Source organism: Homarus americanus, unplaced genomic scaffold (assembly GCF_018991925.1).
Source record: "Homarus americanus isolate GMGI-L3 unplaced genomic scaffold, GMGI_Hamer_2.0 scaffold27875, whole genome shotgun sequence".
Taxonomy (NCBI): domain Eukaryota; kingdom Metazoa; phylum Arthropoda; class Malacostraca; order Decapoda; family Nephropidae; genus Homarus; species Homarus americanus.
Window position 1 is genome coordinate 351,210 of NW_024733870.1, and position 21,097 is coordinate 372,306.

The following is a 21,097-nucleotide window of genomic DNA, read 5'->3' on the forward strand; positions in this document are numbered from 1 at the left end:
TACACTTTTAGTTACATAAAACCTAAATATTTCTATTAAAAAAAGCAAGCTGCCCTATAATCAACAATTATCAAATGTACCAAGTATTACATTCCTTATATACTGAACCAAACTTTTACTCAACATACTCTAGGCATGTATAGGTTGGACGGATTTATGATTGAGAGGGAATGGGTGTAAACGGGGCTGCCTAGTATGGGCCAATAAGCCCACTGCAGATTCCTCCATTCTTATGCTCTTGGTGTAAATGCTCAGCCACAATTCCATCACCAGCACACACCAATGTACTATACAGTATTACCAAATACTTGATATTTTTGTAACAACCCCTTATTTCAACCAAACTTACTCATCAATCATTATTCACGTTGACTTATACTATGTATTATACCTGTACAAGTTTCTGGCTACTTCAATGGAGTCATTACCTAAACTCATTTTAATGGTCAAGAAATATCTATACACTCATGCAGTTTTTTTTACCCTGGTTGTAAAATATACCATTAATAAATTTTCCCTGATTTTGAGTTTGTTTTTTATACATTCTGCATACTATAATATTAAAATTTCTACAGTAGAAGGGATGAAAGTTTGGAGTAATAAGATATACAGTAGTAGTAGTATGTTGCAAGACAAATCAGGGGCAGATCCAGAGGGTTCAGACACCCCTTTTCATCAGAAAATTCCAACACTTTTTTTTAATGCAGTATTGTACCAGGCATTATTGTATAGTAAAAAGTAATTTCCATTAACCTCAGACTATCTAATATCAAGTGCAAATGGCCTCAAAATGCCCATGATACTGGTCAGATTTCCAAAAAATTTCTGGGGAGGCTTACAATGCCCCTTCAGCTGCTGGGTGAGTTTGCTGTACTCACCATATTCCCCCACCCACCACTTCTCAGAACACTTCCACTAATATTCCTGGATCAGACCCTGCAAATGGATAAGAGATAAGATATTGTTATATAAAGTACAAAGCTATGCATACCACAGCATCAATCTTTATGGAGAAGGCTTACAAAAAGCTCTTCTGGTAAATTCGTACATACACTGTACATAATTCATGAGTGTCGCGAGGACAGTTGACTGCCTCAAATTTTTTTTAAATTGTGGATGTAGACTTGCTCTATGGCAATAAAAGCCCTCAGTGTTCAACCATTGAGCAGTCTAATTGCAACCAAGAGTCTGGATTGATGTCTGGTCCTCTATAACCCTTGTCTCAAGGCAGAAAACGACCATAAAATAGTGATAATGATAATAAGGTATCAGTTTGAGTTGTCACAAAATCCAGTACAATGCAGGGATTGGCTTCATTCTCTAGTTCATTCATTCAGCAGAGAACACATATTTTTGTCAGATTTTACATGGCAAAAGGTGTTAGGGAGTAAGCCCCATACTGTGGCTGGATAAATATTTCATAATTAAATTAATTACCCAAAGATCTACAGTATCTTACATCCGTGTCATTACCATCCATTATATGCAACGCAATTCATATTAATTATGAAACACCCCAATTCAATCATTTAGTATGCAAGTGTGGAGCATATGCATATTTTGTTGTTGATTAATTATTACTCCTGACATTTACTTAAGATCCATTTCATTTAATCTATTCTTTTAATACTTAGTATCAGAACAATTTGTGTGTTTTACAGGGTACACCCGGCTAACTGTATGGACCATCTCATGTTGGCTAACTCCACACACCTGAGTTATGTTCTCACAACCTCTATACAGTATTGCCTTTCGGTTTCAATTAGCTTTTAAAATATTTAAGTTATTAAAATTTAATGAGTATGGTAAAATAATACTAAAGAGAATTGTATAAAAAACATACAGAAACAACGAGTTTCCAAATACTCTAGTGAGTAAGTGGAATACAGTACAATACTATATTTGTGTCCTGTTGATGCAAATACTGTATGCATAAAAACTGACTTGGCATATGCATTAAATATGAGTGTTAATAAGTTTGTTTAATAAGAATCTCACCACTCTTGTTTTTTTGCTCCCCAAATAATTGTTACTAATCTACACTGAAGACCCAAAGAATCAAAATATTGTAGCACAAAATAGTTCAAAATAAAAACTTAGAGGAGATATATTACAGAGTGGCTGTCATTTAATGTCCTGCAAAGAGGGTTCTTCCTTGAAAAAGTTTTAAATTACTGGGAGACTGACCCTTTGTTGATGCCTCTTTCTTTTAGTATTTCTGGAGCTGATGGATCTTACCTTAAATAAAATTCATGTGTACACTCACATACCTTGGGAACTAGTTCTGTCTTAAGAGTGATTTAGATATGTTAACGATGTTAATGTCGTACCAAGATCTCTCATCAAACAAGAAAATAACATTACAAAACTATCAAAATATTGGTCACACTTATATTGAACATGAAAATGAACGAAATACACGTGATGCTCCTAAAATATTGGCTGGATTCCCTTCCTATTGCTAACCCACTTTTGCAGAGTGGAAACTGGACATTATATACTGTATGTAAGATTTCCAAGTGTCCTCTTAGCTGTAGCTGGCAAGGGAGGGTTACAACTCCATTAAGTAATCACAGCCATCTATCTGCTACAAATAATAACAACAATAACTCATACCTGTATATGGATAACAACAATAACTCATACCTGTATATGTCGAATATGCTCAGATAATATTATTCATTAAAATGTATAAGCTTACCCTGGCAGAACGTTCCATGGTGTAATCCAGACCAGAATGGACGATGTCCTTTTCAGAGGCACCCTGTATCAAAAATATAATGTGTATGAATATTTAGAACATTAATTAAACTATAAGCAGTAATATATATATATATATATATATATATATATATATATATATATATATATATATATATATATATATATATATATATATATATATATATATATATATATATATATATATATATATATATATAATCCTTAGAGAGTATATTATTTGTCAATTAAAATGTTAAATCTTAATGATAATGCATATTGGCAATCTACTTTGTTTATATCAATAAAATGCAACATGCAATCAAAAATCTGAGTGTTTCATTCTTAACCAAGAACATTCAATATCCGAAGATAACTGATGAAGTAACCAAAGCAGTACGGTGGTTAAACATTACCAAAAATTGTAGTTAAGGGTCATTCTATGCACCTAGAAAATAGTTGAGCTACTATGCATCTTGAAGAGCAGATAAGTTAAGTGCAAGTCAGCTCCCACAGTTCAGTAGCAATAAACCACTCGTAATGTACAGTCAACAAAAAAAGTTCTTGAACGCTGCAAGTGTCATACAATATGACAAAATGAATGAGAAATCTGAACATTGCCCTCCGAGTAAGTTTTATTGCAAACTAACTTACAGTACTTTTTTTTCACCTTTAAATACTATAAAGATCAAATTCTCAACTAGGCATACCAACCATTCTGAGATGATGAGAGCCAAACTGCTCATTCTGAAATCTGTCCGGCCCAGGTGATCAAGAACTTTTTTTTGCTGACAATACATTATACAGTAAAATTATGCATACAGTATATAGTTCAGAAGCTTAAATTACTTGTCCTACTATACCTGTAAAAAAGATATGTTTATAAAGTCACAGATCAACTAATCTAAGATAAAGACAATATTGTAAGAAGAAAAGGGACAATGCTCAATATTTACAACAGGTGTAACACTTGCAGGCAGGCAAATTTCAACAGGATAAGCTTAATTATTAAGTAACTACCAACAGTCCATAACCTAGTTATGCCTTAAGTTGTCTTAACTGAAACTTATACTGTAAGCTAAAAATAAAATGGTGTGCTTTTAACCCCCTCCCCCCCCCCAGTGAAACATGATCTATTCAATGTAATTAAAATTATGTGAACTGGTCACCACTTGGTGGCATTGACTGCAATATGATTCTTCATTACAACTGCTGCCTTTGCCTCAAAGACAAAAACAAAAAAGTTGGTCAGTAATAATTACATAGCTATTTACAAACACCCTGTACAGGGTATATTGAATTAAATAATGTATTATATAAACATATTGCACCCAAACATTAAGTGTCAAATGTGATAAGTAAGAGTGAACATTAAGGAAGGCCACTGGTACAATAGAAGGAGAAACTAAAGGAGCAAATGTGTGCAAGGAGTGTACTGAGACAAGAATCTAAGAACTAGTGCCAAGATCCATTTGTAAGGTTTTATCTGCTTAAACCTAGTGGTGGGAGATGGAATATACAATATAATACAGAGAAGTGATACAAACAGCTAGGAAAGATAAAAATCTATTAAATGTGGGAAAGAATACATTTAAACATCTCAGGGATTCATGCATAAAAATCAGTAGATTGAAAAATCATTTAATTCCAGCCAGCTGAGAAAGTGATCTTTATATAAGCAATTAAGGAACCCTTTCTGGCGAAACTTCTTCGCTATTCAACATGATAGCCCATGCAAAATATCCTGTACATATTGTTCACATAATATTTATGAAATTCCAACCTCAACTTAATTCATCAGTCCTTTCTTCTGTTCTTCCCCTGTACTGATTTGCATTAATTAATGTTGGTGTTCTCATTTAGTTTAACTACTACTACTTCTGCATTTTCACATAATTCTCAAGTTTACTTAGTATATCCACTATTAGAAGTTTATATCCATTTCCGTCATAATTCAACTCATCTGCTTGAAATTTTAATACAGTCCCATATTTCCTAAACATACTACAGGATGGGTGACACACTTAAGCCTCACCATACTTAATGGTTCATATTTTTTTTTCCTTAACTTTTGTCTCCAATGCTCTTTAACCTCACTTCCCTTCAACACTTTCTGAGAATATCATTATTTTCTCTCTATCATCCTTGACGAGAGGACTGACTTTGTGTTTAAGGCATCATAACCTCTGCACTGGTGGTTTATTCTTACATTTCACAATTCTACTCCTCCTCCTTCTCATACACGACCAACTACATACCTTGTGTTTACATCCATCATTCCTTTTACTGCTTTCCCCAACTCCTCCCCCCCCCCTTTTTTTTACATATTCTGTAACTACATTTAACTGCAAATAATAAATATAGTATTGTACATTTCCTATCCCCTTGGCAGCTGTTGATTTTAACTACAGCATTAACTAGTAAACAGTATTTGCAATTACTCAGAAAAATCAGTCTTGTTAATACTATTCTAACTTTCCTCAACTCAAGACATTTTCAAATTCACCCACTTCTGTTTTGCATACTCTCTCCTTCTGTCCTTCCATTTAGTTTTGGTTCCTACTTCATCTTTGTTATTTATATCACTTCCCAGTTACTCCTTTATTTTTTATTCATTATCTAAATACTCTAAGCATCTCAACAACCCCATTTTTTTTTTCAGTCCATTCTTTCCTTGAACCATAGCATATATGTCTCTTTATTTCCAAACAAATGAAAATCACTTCCACAATTAGCACTCATACATTCCCACCATTATGCTCCATTATACATGCATGGAAAATTTATTTCACTACCTGTATATGAAATTTCATTTTACACATGCCTTCCACAGAACGCCCTCCTTTTTTATGGCAAGAACTACAGTACCTATGCTGAAATCAAATTGCACATTCATGGTAATGTTTTTCTCACAGAAACACTGCTCACACAACAGAACAGAAATTTTTAATGACATTTCATGGTTGTCACTCAGAGCCAACACTTTCTGAAGTACTGTACATAACTACTCATTAGAATGTATACTTTCTCTGTGTTGACTTATATTATATATTTTTTGTCTTTCATGATTGCTTTCACAAAATACAGGGGTACAAGCATCAAATACAGGTTGGCCTCTAAGCACTTCACAACTAAGTGTTTCTGCAATCTTTTGCACATATTTAGATTATCTGAAAGAAAATTATTCACAAAAGACCATAAAGCATTCTATTATATCAGCATTCCTTTATGGAGCAAAATGTGAAAAATAATCAGCATAAGTTCAGAGATGACATGCAACATGCACTTTAGAGGGATTGGTTTTCCTTACACATCTTTCAGTATTTATATCTTTACTCACTGCAATGTATTTTTCAATTCACCTGATTTTCTGGATGATGAGATGTGAAACAATGATTAATGGTGAGGATACTAAACTCAAACTAAATAGTGGACTTGAGGCAAAATATGAAGTTCTACTACAGATGCATGACATAATAATCTTGCAAAATATGAAGGCTCATAATAAAATACAAAGGCTAAATCATGGAAATGACCTGCAGGGCTGTCTGTTAAGACATGCATCTTGATGGGGCCATAAATTTTCACGGCATTAGTAAAGAAAGTTTTACCATAGACTTGGTAAATGACAAACTATACACCAAAACAAGAATAATTGCACGCACATTCTATGTCTTGAGAAAGTATTCATTACACTCTTTGTAGGAGTGCTCTTACTTTCAAAATTCTTCAACCATTGTCAATTTATGATTGTAGTGAAGATGGTCTCATTTTTTCTTTGATGTTCTATTAGGTACGATGAAGTTAATTCCATACTCTTGATGAACGTGATACTGTACTTACAATCCCAAACACTGTATTATGCTAAGCAGAATGAAAAATTCGAAAATTTTATACATATTGTATCACAGTGAGATTACATTCCATTAAGTTCCCTGGAACTAAGATTAAGTTCTGATAATCTCCTTATTGTAAATAATATGGAGAATCTGCAGTGAACTTAAACGAGTTCTATAAATTATTTAAAATTTGATATTATTCCTGCTAAACTACATGACCCAGCTAGCTGTACTCATACAGTACGTTGTAAAGTTTCTTATACCGAAAAATATCCTAAAGTGTAAGACTAATATTCCTATCATTCACAGACCAAACATTCTATAGTGGACCAACTCAAACAACCGGAAGGAAAACAATGCAACCAAGCACACACAGTTTAACCGTTTGGCATGATTTAATTGTGGAATTATATAGCGGGAAGTGTGTTAATGGGAGCATTCACATTATGAAGAAATTTATTATTTAAACAGCCTGATAGACCAAGCAATAGACAATGTAAGCAGGCTGAAAATTCAGGGAGGGTAATCCTATTCAAGAACCGATATAGCATCCCTCATATATAAAAAACAACAAACACAATATATACACATTATCCCACTAATTATCACAACATTGACAATTAATGAAAAACTTAAACACTATGTATTGCTTTATGAAAATAGTGATAGTAATATTACTACCCTTTCTTCGACAGTATATATATATATATATATATATATATATATATATATATATATATATATATATATATATATATATATATATATATATATATATATATATATATATATATATATATATATATATACTGTATATATATATATATATATATATATATATATATATATATATATATATATATATATATATATATATATATATATATATATATATATATATATATATATATATATATATATATATATATATATATATATATATGCGATAACCAAAATCAAACTCTGTACATTCATGAGGATGGGGGGGGACTCTTCCAGGTACAGTGTGGGTAGAGAGAATAAATCACCGAACCTTGTTTATTACTTGAACTTTCAGCGTATCGCCTGATTAAAAAAACCTCTCCAACCAAGACTTGTAATTTTGAAAAGTTTGATTTCAATTCCTCCTTCAGTTAAGAAGTTAATGATTGGACCGAGAGACACAGGTACAGACAAAATTACTTTAAGTTCCCTGGTTTTGGGAAGCATAATAAAAAGAAGCAGCAATAATACACTAATATAAAAAACTTTAGTAAATGATGAGACTATAAAAAAGCTTAAAGGGAGAAAAGAAAACTACATTCTGCAAAAACTAACATTTTTAAAGATCAGAATCACACTGAAATATTACACGGCCTCTGAAAATTGGTGGATGAGTGCGACAGACTTGGCCGCTCCTGCGAACAGCCGTCAGCTGAAGTGGGAAATATAACTGTGAACAACTTCATATTTCAGTGTGATTCTGATCTTTTAAAATGTTAGTTTTTGCAGAATGTAGTTTTACTGATACGTAATTTGTCTTAGTATGCCTTATTGTAGGTAAAAATAATAATATATTAAATGTTTCCTCCGAAAGCGTGAATTTGTTACCAGAGTTTAACAGTTAATTCATGTATAAGATTTCTGATAAACTTCCTACATGCTCCTGTTTGAAATAATGAATGTATGTATCTTTATATAATTTAGTTAAATATCTTTCTCGTCAGAAACGGTCATCCCAACGATTATGAATTAACTCATTTAAAAATACAGTACATTATTACTTCAGGATGAAATCGAACAGATTTGCAACAGTCAATCAGCTGTAACTATTGAGGAGGGGGTGGGGCATCTTTTCTCAGCTGGGAAAAAACGTACTGTAATCATTGTACTACATAAACAAACAACAAGAGTATTAATAATAAAACAGTACATAACCTGATCTTCAACTGAGGAAACAAAGAAAGGAAACTTAAACATACAAATATAGGGCTGTTAACAGAGGCATACACAATTTCATCAACTACCTGTATTCATCCCCTTCTATAAATCAATCTTACAACAATATACTGAACGCCAAAATACTTTCAATTCAGAATTTACTAAGCCCGATACCACAAGCAACCGTATTTTTCTCCTGCCACACTTATGCACATGCACACACAAGACACTATTTCTCTACTTCTCTTTACCAAGTACAACTTTTCCCACATTTACAGAAGAGGGACACATGCAGAATTTTCCTAGAAAATTTCAATGAAGATCAACTCCACACCCTCAAGTGCCAGAGGCCCAAAACATTGATGCTTAAGACATTTGCAAAAGAAACCTGCATATTAACTTGGCTATTATGCGAGTGAAGCAGATGTCACTTGCATACACTTAAAAATAAGTGTGTGTGTGTGTGTATATGAAAAGATTGGGGGGTCACATACAGAAATCGTAGTGTCAAATGTAATTATAAAACTAAAGAGTAACCAATATCTCAAATGGATCTTCCAGTTCACTTTACTACTGAATAGTAAAATTACTAAATTGTCTCTGCAAAATGCAAGTCTTACACTTTAACTGCTGCATTTATGCAACTTGTTAGTTAGTTCCACATACACATGAGTTTTAGCGTTAGTGGATTTTACGATATGATTACGTACAGAAATGCGGTCCTGGAAAGACTCAGATGGTACGATGGGAATCTTGCCACCAACACGACCAAATCGCCGCTCAAGTGACTCCTGAACAGATTCTGTAGGAGGGATATTCTTGCTCGTAATACGAATTTAATAAGTTAAATTATACAAGAGAGGGTGGTAGGGTTAGTGGAACTGATTATGTGAGGAGATTTTGCAGCAACATGTATCTTAATGCTTTGATCCCAGAGCTGATATTTTCCTGAATGGGGATACTTAAATGTTTAGTTTTTCATGTTCCATTTTCATTCTTAGAGTTCTTTGAGCCTTTGTACCACAAGGTGAGCAAGGCATTGGAAAAGTGGTAAAATATCTAACTCTTGTGCAGAGCAGTATTCATTTAATGATAAAAGTAAAGGTGATGCATGTACAGACAACCCTCTTTAAGGTCTGTGGGTGCAGGATAAAGCTGAAACAGAAAGCACATGTGGAAGATAAAGGGCTAGCAAAATTGTATACATAAATAATAAAACATAAACAGAAGGATAATCATAGCAGATATCTGGGTAAGACACAGTGTGACTCACAGCGATGCGCTGGGCAAACTTTTCACTAGGAGTCACAGAAAAATCTTGCTGAAAGTGTTTGGACAGGGAATGGGACACAGAGTCTGCAAAAAAAGTAATTTAGTTCATCACTGCACATCTTGGTTCACCTGAAAGCAGATTACAAGCATTAAATGAATAAAATAAAATCACAAATGTTTTTCAGTTGGCACTACATAAATAAAAAAAACAATAATTAAAGAATCTTAAGTAAAATTTAAATATAGGATACTAACATCAACAATAATATATAACAAATCTACAGGTTACAGTCAGACTGAAAGTTAAGCCCACCATCTTTATAGCATTATTTCTAATGTAGTAACACATTAGTGGGTTTTTTGCCAATGAAGTTATTTTGATGAATTAAACAAAAAACTAGTACTGTTTTATTAGGTCATTTAAAAGTTTATTCAAAGCCATCCTAAAACTATTATCAATTGGTATATATTTAATGAAAAATAGCAAAACTTTTAATGTACTGTAGTACATATAACCACCATGAAAGTTTTAAGGCCATTTTTCACTCTTGCGTGGGTCAGCTTGACACTGCTGCTTGGTACGAACGCTGCCGGTGACTTGAAGCTGAAACTTATGCCGATTTCTCGCGCTGCCAACCCACGGGCCCTGAAAAGTTACTCAAAGGATCACCTTCCTGTCATCTACAAGACAAATAAGAAGGCATGGATAACTGCTGCCATATTTAGCCAGTGGTTGAGCGTGTACGCCGTCCCTGCACTGAAGGAATACTGCGCCAAGGAGAACCTTAACTTCAAATTTCTTCTGACCCTTGACATGCTCCAGCTCATCCTCCCAATCTCAACGACTTGCTTGACAGTGTAGAAGTTGTATTCCTGCCTCCTAACACGACAGCACTGATGCAGCCCATGGACCAAGGTGTCATCGCCGCATTCAAGGCGTACTATTTACACCGTACCATGGCCCAGCTGCTCAAGGCTACAGACGGAGAAAATAAACCAACGATCCGAGAATATTGGCGTGGCTTCAACATTCTTCTTGCAATCGACAACATTGGAGGGAGGACAGAAGCAGCTTCTTCACAATAGCCGGCAGCCGAGGAGGAGCAAGCAGCTGCGGAGGAACCCCAGTCAGAGGAGGAGGAGGAGGAGGCAGCCGCAGTCTCAGTGACTCACCACTCACCTCCTCTGCTCCTCCTTCGCTCCACTACCCACCATACACTCGCTCTACCACCTCTGCCCATCGGTGAGTACCAATACTTGTACAAACTTAGTACTGTAGTTCTATATACAGTAATGTATATATACTATTTTCTATAAAAATGGCAATGAATTTCTGTATATGTACAGTAATGTTTTTCATGGGGCAAAGGGAGGCTCAGGAATGTAACTCCCGTATTGTATCTATTTCTTATGAAGAAAACTGATCCGCTCAACGTTGTTTCGCGTAATGTCGCATTTTCAGGTAGGTAACCCCGACGTTAGGCAAGGACGCCCTGTATTGGTTTATGCCAATAAAAACAAGTTTTGGAGGAAATTGACAGAGCAGAAAAAAAAAATAAAAAATATTCACTGTGCACTATCTCGCATGACCTGGGGACCTCAGAGATGTGATCTTGGAACTGGAAAACTTGGAGCTTATCTCGTGCACAAGAGGGTTAAGCAGCTTAACATACTGAATATATATAGAATATATATATATATATATATATATATATATATATATATATATATATATATATATATATATATATATATATATATATATATATATATATATATATATATATATATATATATAGATATATAACATATGTATTCACATCTTGGGAGTACAGACTTCCCTGATGTATTATATATATATATATATATATATATATATAAAAGCTAATCACTTACCCAGTAAATGGTAGTTGGATTCTCTTTCATACTTGAAGGTGAGTCGACCATATGACACATGGTTGAGATTTTTTAACCATTCAAAGTATGAAACAGTCACACCTCCAGCATTAATGTACAAATCAGGGATGACCAACACATTCATGTCCCGAAGTACACTGTCAGCAGCAGGTGTGGTGGGGCCATTGGCTGCTTCAGCAATAATCTGCAAGGAAGATTGGTACCATATATTTGCAAGTTAGGATAATTTTCAAACAACTACAGTAGAATCTTGTGATAATATTTTCTGTATAATATGACACCCCCAATTATATCTATTAGCTCCTTCATTATGGGGATGCCACTTTTAATATTTCATTTGGCTAACACCAGACAATTATATTCAGCTCAGATGAGGACCCATTACTCTGAAAAATACATACAATAATACACAATCCTAGGAATAACTGTCCCAAATTTGAAGGGCAGAAATATTTTCTAACTATAGTAAATCCTTGTTATTAGCAGTTTTGTGATTCGCGATTTCAACTATTTGCAGTAAGCAGATGGTGGCTAGCTTACGAGCCTCTCCCGCAGTGCAATGAGTCACTCCCACGCGCCTGCAGCACCTCCTCTCCTTTTTTTTTTGCTCAATCATAGCCTGCGATGCAGCATCTCTTGTGTTGTACTCATAACTTTAGTGTTTTTGTGTGAAATGGCCCCTAAAAGACTGTCTAGTGCCAGTGCTAGTGGAATGAAACATCAAAGCCAAGAGGAAACAGTACCAATCACAATGTTTTTCAAGGAAGAACCAGCCGCTTGTCCAACTGATTCATCTCCCTCACTTACTCAGTCAGCTGTCGCCGTTCCACCACCCACCTCCCCGCCACATGCTACCCCATCATCCGCCTCTCCAACAACCACTACTGCATCACCCTCTTCCAACAGTGATCCTGATGATCTCCCTATGCTTCAGTAACCAGATTTCATTCTACTGTACAGTACACTTCATCAAGCTCCAAACTTCCACATACAAAGGAGAGTACAGTAGTATTGGAGACAAGTTTTTCATACACAGTAGTGCACTAAGGTAGCATGGGTTGCTATTTGCAGTTTTGCCAATTTGAGTCATTCCTTGGAACCTAACCCCAGCGAATACCAAGGGTTTACTGTACCGTTCAAATAAGAACTACCCCTTCCCACAGCAGAGTACCAAATTAGATCCTAAAATGGCCACTAGGATATTCCATCCTTATAGCAATTGATTACATATCTTTATGTCAAGCCATAAGAGATTTAACGAAGAGGTAAATTTATTTAGTCATTTTTAAGACTAATAAAGAATGATTTAGAGAGAAAAAATAGAGAAAAAGGCATGCCTAATAATAAAGCATTAAATATTAAGTTAATAATTAATACAATAAATTAACAGAAATATGATAAATTAAAAATATCCTGGTTAAAAATTATTTAACTTAGGACCTAAAATAAAATTCATTAAAAATCTTAACCCAGGAGGTTGTTTACATAACATGTGAACACTGATGCTTAATAGATTACCTTAGCCTGGACCTTATGAGCATTTCCTTTGTGAATGACCTTCTCAATGGCAGCAGGGATGAGGATATCACACTTCTCATAAAGCAGGTTCTCACCCTGATAAGTCTGAGCTCCCGGATAGCCCATAATTGTTCCATTTTCAATCTTCCAGTTTTCAAGTTCCTATAAATAAATTTTACTTATGTAATGTATTTAAAAACATTCAAGTCAGAATCATGAAGTCTGATCTAGAAGAACTGAGAAATGCAGAGACCTGGCAGTTGTAGCACTAGTAAATATGACAAATTTTGTGACGAGAGGTACCGGTATGGCCAGCATAAGGACAGAACCAAACAATGTGATGTAGTCGTGGCCGGAATTAGGCTAGGATACAGACACATCTGGCAAGTTAGTAACGCTGTACCCATACCGGAACACTCAGCATGTAAACTTTGTGATAAACCTTTAAAGCATACACTTAAACACTATATTATTGAATGTGACACTGTCAAAGACTTCAGGCCACCTGGCTTATTGAATCATGAACTTTGTAATTACTACATTGAATCGAGGGTGCTTGAGGACATTCTTGCTCTTTATCCCAAATTTGCCAGCCCACACTGATTAATCTTCAATTAGAATATGACGTCCAATGTATATGAACCTTTGTCTTGCATGGCAGTGAACAGTGACATCACCCACATGACTCTGACCTATATATACTGCTAATGAATATGATGTATTTCTTTGTGTACGGACCTCTGTCCTGCATGACAGTGAACAGTGACATCACCATGAATCTGACCTATATATATTGTTAATGAATATGATGTATTTCTTTGTGTATGAACCTCTGTCCTGCATGGCAGTGAGAAGTGATACCACCCTCAGTGTTAAAACCTGACTGAATTACTCAGAATAGGCAAACTGTACTCCAAGCTTTGTCAATAAATTGTAAAAAAAAAAAAAAAATGTAATGTACATTTCTTAAATAAAATGGGTAACATACACAGGTAAAAGTTATTCTTGCCATGAATATCTTGCACAGGACTTTAATCGTGCCATGTACTTACATACCAATGTAATGAGGGTTTTGTCATAATACCCTGTACAATGGCAAAGAATGGAAATAATTCATTCACCAGTGTAAGTCCTTGCCAGTTGTGGGCCTGCAGCCAGCATGTCAGTGAATACTGTACTAATAAACTGATATGTGTTAGGACAATTCGTGGAAAGGTTGCCCCGGGTAGTTGTCAAGTCTGTTTACAAGACATGAAGCCAAATAATGCTATCTGGGTGGGTGGGTATGTGTGCTAATTGTTAAACTACTAAGTGAAGTCTGTTGAGGTGGCTTGGCAACAGTGGTAGAAAAGAATGACAGTAAACGACTGGAGGTACTAACATTTAATACTCTCTATCTCCCTTCTATATTTTGTTTTTCATAACTTATCTTGTGTACAAATTTGGTATCAACTTCCATATAGTAACCACTCTTGCAGGGTTATACATTAACACTTGTATATTTTCTAATGACCTGCCCAAAAGCACCCTTTTCCCCCATTTTTCATACTGTTACACACAAAATACTAAACTTTATTAAAAAAATAATAGTAATAATAATTTAATAATAATCATGGAAGTTAATAGGTAATCAGCAGTACTGTACTTAAAACAAATTATCCTTAACTGCAGGTATCACAAATATAAAATAAAATTACAGTAGTGGGTGTCTCACCTTGGGGTCAATACCATCTGCATTGTAGATCTCACCATCAACTTCCTTAATGCCAACACAAGTAGCACCGGCACGATGGAGGTACCTCATTGAGTGCAGACCCACATTGCCGAAGCCCTAGAAATGATCAGTAATATAATATTTAAGAACAAATTTATGTTCAAATGTTATGTCCTTCGTAAGTCAATGGTTAAATGTTCACCTCACAAGCGGATGGTCAATGATTTGACCCTGATAGGAGTGGAAGGGTAATTTGTTTCCGTGTAACCCATCAATTACACACCAAGCACTAAAAAAAGTAAACTGGAGAGTAAACTTGCCAATAGTATAAAACTTTTGGTGGACTAACATCCTACCAAGGGGTGAGAACAAGAGAATCGGTACCAGCTGACAGAATAGCAGATTGAAAGTAATTGAACCTAATTAATTAACGACTCATTAACCTTATTGGATATTTTACAAGATTATAATTACCACTGGGGTTCTAATTGAGCATTACATTACATATTATGAATCATGATATAATCAATGATTATTAAATCTTGTTAATTAATTTGGTATGTGGCTTCAGATTGTCAGGATTTGAACCAGAGTTCTGTTTGGGAAAGGGGAGGGAGGATTAGGTGAGGGTTTCTGTCAAGTTTGTTAACTTAGCCACTCTCCATCCATCAACTCTTGTTGGTGAACATGACTAATATTTGTTGATGTCTCATCCTCTGAAGTGACTTTATAGTCTTCTACTTCTTTCCTCAGAATAAAGAAGTGGGTAGACACAGACCATCCTTAGGGATGTGAGCCTGTGGGTGGGTATGCAAACTGCTGGTTGCCAAACTCAGTTCCTTCTTGTCAAGGACACACAGACAGAGTAATTATCAGTGATCTCCAAAACACATATCCTTCCAAAACACATATCCTATCATGTTATTATAAGGATTTCCACTATAAATTCAATGTTTACTTGTCATCTACCTACTCTTTGAACACAAGCACTCCCTCGTGCACGACATATTATGTTAGAAAAATTCAAGCTGCATGAATTCTTGCAACCTTTCTCATCAGGCTCTAATCTCTCCCTATGTCATTCTTGCCTGCATATACATAGTACAAGTATAACTTTCTCTACTTCCCTAGTTATTTCACTTTTAGTTGCCCCATACCAGGCAGAAACCCAAATTGCATTTCAATATTGCCCATTCCATCCTCTACCAATTTCTTAACTACTCTTTCCACAACTTTCACAACCTAATATCGCAGCTTCAGGCCCCTGCAGTTCCCACACTTAAGCACATCACATTTACTCTTGTAAGAATTCACAATTACACTCTTCTGACAGTCGGCTGGAACAATACATTCCATCATGATTGCAATGATCAATCTGGTCATGTATCTACACACAAACATCATCTGATGCTTTGATTCTATTCAGCAGTCGATCTTAGTATAAGAATCTTGATTTCCACATCATAACTGATAATACAAATTACATACCTGTACAATGAAGGTTTTACCGCCCCATCCAGGAGTAATGCCAATCATAGACATATATGAAGCTTCATTAATAAAGTTCTCAAGACCGTGGAAGACACCACGTCCAGTAGCTGATGTGCGACCATGGATTCCACCTTGGTTGATTGGCTTTCCAGTGACACATGCATGAGCATTGATGTCATCATGACCTACAATGAATGAAGCAAACTGTGAGCTACAAACAGTGGGAGAAAAACTCAAATCAGGTTTACCTCATTTATAAAAGTACTATAAATATTTAAAGAGAAACTTCACACCTGATTAAAAGTAATGTTCTAACATACTAGCTGGTTCCTGTCATAAATGAAAGTACCATACTCTCACTCCTAATTAATTATTCTTTATGTGATGGATTTTTAATCTGGCCACAGAGTATTTTCATATATTTCATTTAATCTTTATTTAAAGAACAAGCAAGAGATAATTACTACAATTCTTTGATGCTCTAACCAACGCTTCAGCCATGTTTTAATCAATGACCTAAAACTTAAGGATACAGAAATAATCTCCAACCTCAAAGAAAACAAATAATATTCAGAAATTCAAACTTCATACAGAGCCTGTAGCCAGGTGACTAATTACTGTGCTAACCAATTCTGGGTCATTGTCTAGTTACTGATTTCTGTACTATTCGTCTCCTGGGAGCTAAGATGACTTGGTATATAACTTTTTCAACGTTATCTTTAGCTAACATAGATTACAGTAACTTGTGTTAAGTGAAATATTGAAATTTACCCAAAACTAATTTTTCCCCCACGTTGAGTAAGTCAAGAATAAATTCTGTGTGTATTAAATTTTGCTTAAAAAATCAAATTTGTTCATTAACTGCAAATTTTTGTACACCGTGGGATGCCTGTAATTTAAATTCCCTGATCACATGACCCACTATTTAGGAATATTTTTTTTTTCAATTCAATAATCACATATAACCATCAAATTAAATTCCAATAAAATATGGTAATCAAGCTGCAAGTGGTGAAGCTATACATAGCAAGTACAGTGATGCAAAGAGATAAATAGTGTAACCAGGTAAGTGGTTACACATGAGAAATGTAATACACTGTAGTAAAATTGTGCTGTGTTTTTACAAATACAGTGCAAATACCAGTGTGTAATCAAGAACAGAGGGGCCCCCAAATTCGTGGTGGTTAGGTTCTCAAAATGGCCGTGAATCGCCAAATCTGCAAATAATGTTTGCCGAAGGGGGGGAGGGGGGTGTACATTTTTACTTGTGTACAAAGACATGTATATTCCCTTTATGTGTTTGCCCTTAGGACAACTATTTCTTTTACCTGCATTGCATATATGTGTTCTGTGCATGTGTCCACACAAACACACACATTTACAATACAGTACAGGTAAAGGAAATTACTGTCTCTAGAACGAATGGCTCCCTGTTCCAGCCTCAAAAATACTGGCAATTTTAAAACTACCCACAGACATTCTTGGGTACATCCAGGGTGTCATCAGCGAATAATAGAGGACCGCGAAATAAAAATCCGCGAATTTGGGGGCCCCCTGTATGGTGAATGGTGTGGAAGTTGATATACACGATGCAGCCGGACAGCTTAAGAAAGTATTGTGACATAGTTTTGCCCCTTAAAGATATCAACATTATTTTATGGCCATCTTCCACGCTTACGTGGGTTAGCTACAGTTACCTGATGTACATACTAGATGTGTTTAAAAGAAACTGTACTCTAACCTCCTGACATAACATTAAATAATACGTAGCGCAAGATTGTACTGTTACTTCAAGTCACATAAACTGCAATATTAGGAATTTCTGTCACATTTACTGAATTGTACTACAGGCATACACCATGATTTGCAGTGAAAGCTATCATATAATTCTTTTAAATTCAATACAATTCACATGATTACGAGATATTAAATATTGGCTAATGTAAACAATTCTTATATACCAGAAGATATATACAACAGACATATTGATAAATAATGTAATCAATATAAAGTACTAACCTTACATTAATATTCAAACACATCTTAAAACTTTTGAAAACTTGAGGTTAATATATTAAAAGCAAAGAATTCTACGCTAAAATCTATTGATTTATTCTACAAACACATCAACAATTATACTGTGTGTATATATATATATATAATATATATATATATATATATATATATATATATATATATATATATATATATATATATATATATATATATATATATATATATATATATATATATATATATATATATATATATACAGTACACACACACAAGGTATATAAAGCATAAATTTATACAAGACAGAAAAACCTTAAACTAATATCATGCAAAAACAGAAACTAGATCACCTACATTTTATCTTCAAGCAAATTAAGTATTGTACTGTACTTTAGTCTTTACATAGGCTAGGGGAAGCGATTGACTTGTCCATGTCTTAAAGTTATATACTGTACAGTATATTGTAGGTCTTTCTTTTTACTTAAAATTTACATTGCTCTTCCTTCATACTATACATCAATGTACACAAACATGCTTCAAAGAAATGGCAAAACTTATCAATTTATTCAATCACAAGTGCATGTTCAACTGATAAGCAGTATTGGTGTATGATATTGCACTTGGTTAGCTGTTAACATCTTTAGTCTTCCAGGTTGTAGCTCTGCTCCTCACAATTATGGCAGTTAATCATGGTGATATATACAGAATTTCTTCCTCTTTAATTTTATCATAGGAGAGTGCCTTATTATGGTGTCACAGGTGCTGTTCTTGGACTGTCATGTATACTCTTAAGAATTTTGTTTCAAGTGTGCTGCGAGTCAAAATTTTGTTGCAACAATGTGAGGCTGAGAGCTGTAAAACCTATTTGCAGGCTCATTTTATAATAATAATAAATTAAAAATACTGTACACTTAGAACATATACACCTCAAGTGTAATACATTATGGCACTGGACAGAGGCCTTCATTAAAGTTACAACATACCAATGGTGTTGGCATAGGTGTCAGCAATCCATGACATCTCCCGCTCACCAGTACCCATGTCGGGGGCCGGTACATCCACACCGGGGCCTGTGGAGTTCATTAGGCACTCCTTAAAATGGGAGACCCCACTTTCATGACTAGATCAACATTCTTTTTTTGTTTATTGCACAAGTTTCATGACACAATTTTCTCCATGGTTAAAATGAGAAAATTGTGCCTACAAACTCATGACAACAAAGCTTATAAATGTTGACCTAGTTACACCACCACGATCACTTGAAGGAAGTCTCTCCCGCACAACCATCTTGGGTAGCCCGCATCTGCAATATCTCTGTTCTCCTTTCATTCACAATGCTTTCCCCTAACCTTCATTAATCATTAGAAGACTAGAAGGAAAGTGGCAAAGCGAAGGATGCAAAACACTCGGGAGTGAAGGGTGCCATCTTACCAATGGTCCTGGCGTAAGTATCAGCAATCCATGACATCTCTCGCTCACCAGTGCCCATATCAGGTGCTGGTACATCCACACCCGGGCCTAGCAGCATGTGCGATACATTCTTTAAATCATCATGCTACTGAGTGTACTTACAAATGTGTATCAATGGGAGGAAAAACAAATGTATTAACGTAGAAGGCAAAAGGAGAAAAAATTTAAATACATACTGTATATATACAGTATAGTACAATATGTTCTGTAATTCTCCCTCTATCATTGTCATTACTCATCAGGACTGTTGTGAATGACTATCAAAAGAATCAAGTACCTGTACAGTACACTGATAGTGCCACTTAAAGTTGACTTTACTGACTATTGTAACTGGATAAGAAATTAATACATCACAGAAAAGGGAAAAGTTAACACCGTTTACATACACACACACAAAAAAGAGCATATTGAGGGAAACAAGTCACAAGAATCCTGAAAAATTAGAAAATATTAGTGATGCGGAGAGAAAAAAGTTGAAAAATCGGGAAGATGAAGATATTGAAAACTTGGAGAGATTGCAATGTAATGTACTACGTACAATACAAGTACGAGTATATGCAAATATATTCATATAATACAAGAACGCATGCACAGTAATACAGTACAGTATAAAGTACATTCTCTTGTCAAGTGATTTTACAAGACAGAGACTGTATATTGTATGAACATACATATGAACATACAGTGTTAAGGAAATGCTTGAAGGACACTTAATAATAATAATAATAATAATAATAATAAAAAAAAAAAAAAAAGACATGAATTGCCACAAGGGAGATAATAATATGATGATGCAGAAAAACAATAATATAATGATGTAATGTGCTTGATGGAAGAAAAAAGTATGACACACAAAAAAGTAATGACATATTGATTAGATGAATATAGTCAAATCTGGGGAGAGAAATGTACAGGCAAGGTGCAGATGCACCAGTGTTCTGAGGCAATGATAGTCATAGACAAACAGGTATTCAAAAACTAGCCAAATAAAAATATTGGTTATTGTGTACCCTACATGTAAAATTTATTAAGAGGAGTATCTTTATAAACTGTTACTGGAACATAACCTGTTATCACTGTTAATTTGATAATTAAATAATCATTCTGGATCCTGTCCACGCTGACTGTTGATTCTGCAGTTCAGTTCAATACTGTAACTTTAACTGCAAATTAAAAAAAAATGATTGTGGTACACATTAGGTACCTTTATTACTGATATTAA

General features: G+C 34.7%; 1 protein-coding gene across 5 annotated transcripts in view; it reads right to left on the minus strand.

Moving 5' to 3' along the window:
* Positions 1 to 21,097, minus strand: part of LOC121870070 (glutamate dehydrogenase, mitochondrial-like) — a 50,694-nt gene that overhangs the window by 732 nt on the left and 28,865 nt on the right. For 2 of the 5 annotated variants that reach the window (XM_042371833.1, XM_042371831.1), the window contains exons 5-11: positions 19,837 to 19,923; positions 16,390 to 16,577; positions 14,902 to 15,018; positions 13,188 to 13,349; positions 11,649 to 11,853; positions 9,191 to 9,282; positions 2,702 to 2,764 (exon numbers count right to left, since the gene is read on the minus strand). In XM_042371833.1, the coding sequence (XP_042227767.1) occupies positions 2,702 to 2,764; positions 9,191 to 9,282; positions 11,649 to 11,853; positions 13,188 to 13,349; positions 14,902 to 15,018; positions 16,390 to 16,577; positions 19,837 to 19,923 (914 nt within the window). Of the gene's footprint in view, positions 1 to 2,701; positions 2,765 to 9,190; positions 9,283 to 9,753; positions 9,837 to 11,648; positions 11,854 to 13,187; positions 13,350 to 14,901; positions 15,019 to 16,389; positions 16,578 to 19,388; positions 19,476 to 19,836; positions 19,924 to 21,097 lie in introns of all 5 variants that reach the window. The other 3 variants (XM_042371832.1, XM_042371835.1, XM_042371834.1) reach the window with 3 other exon arrangements.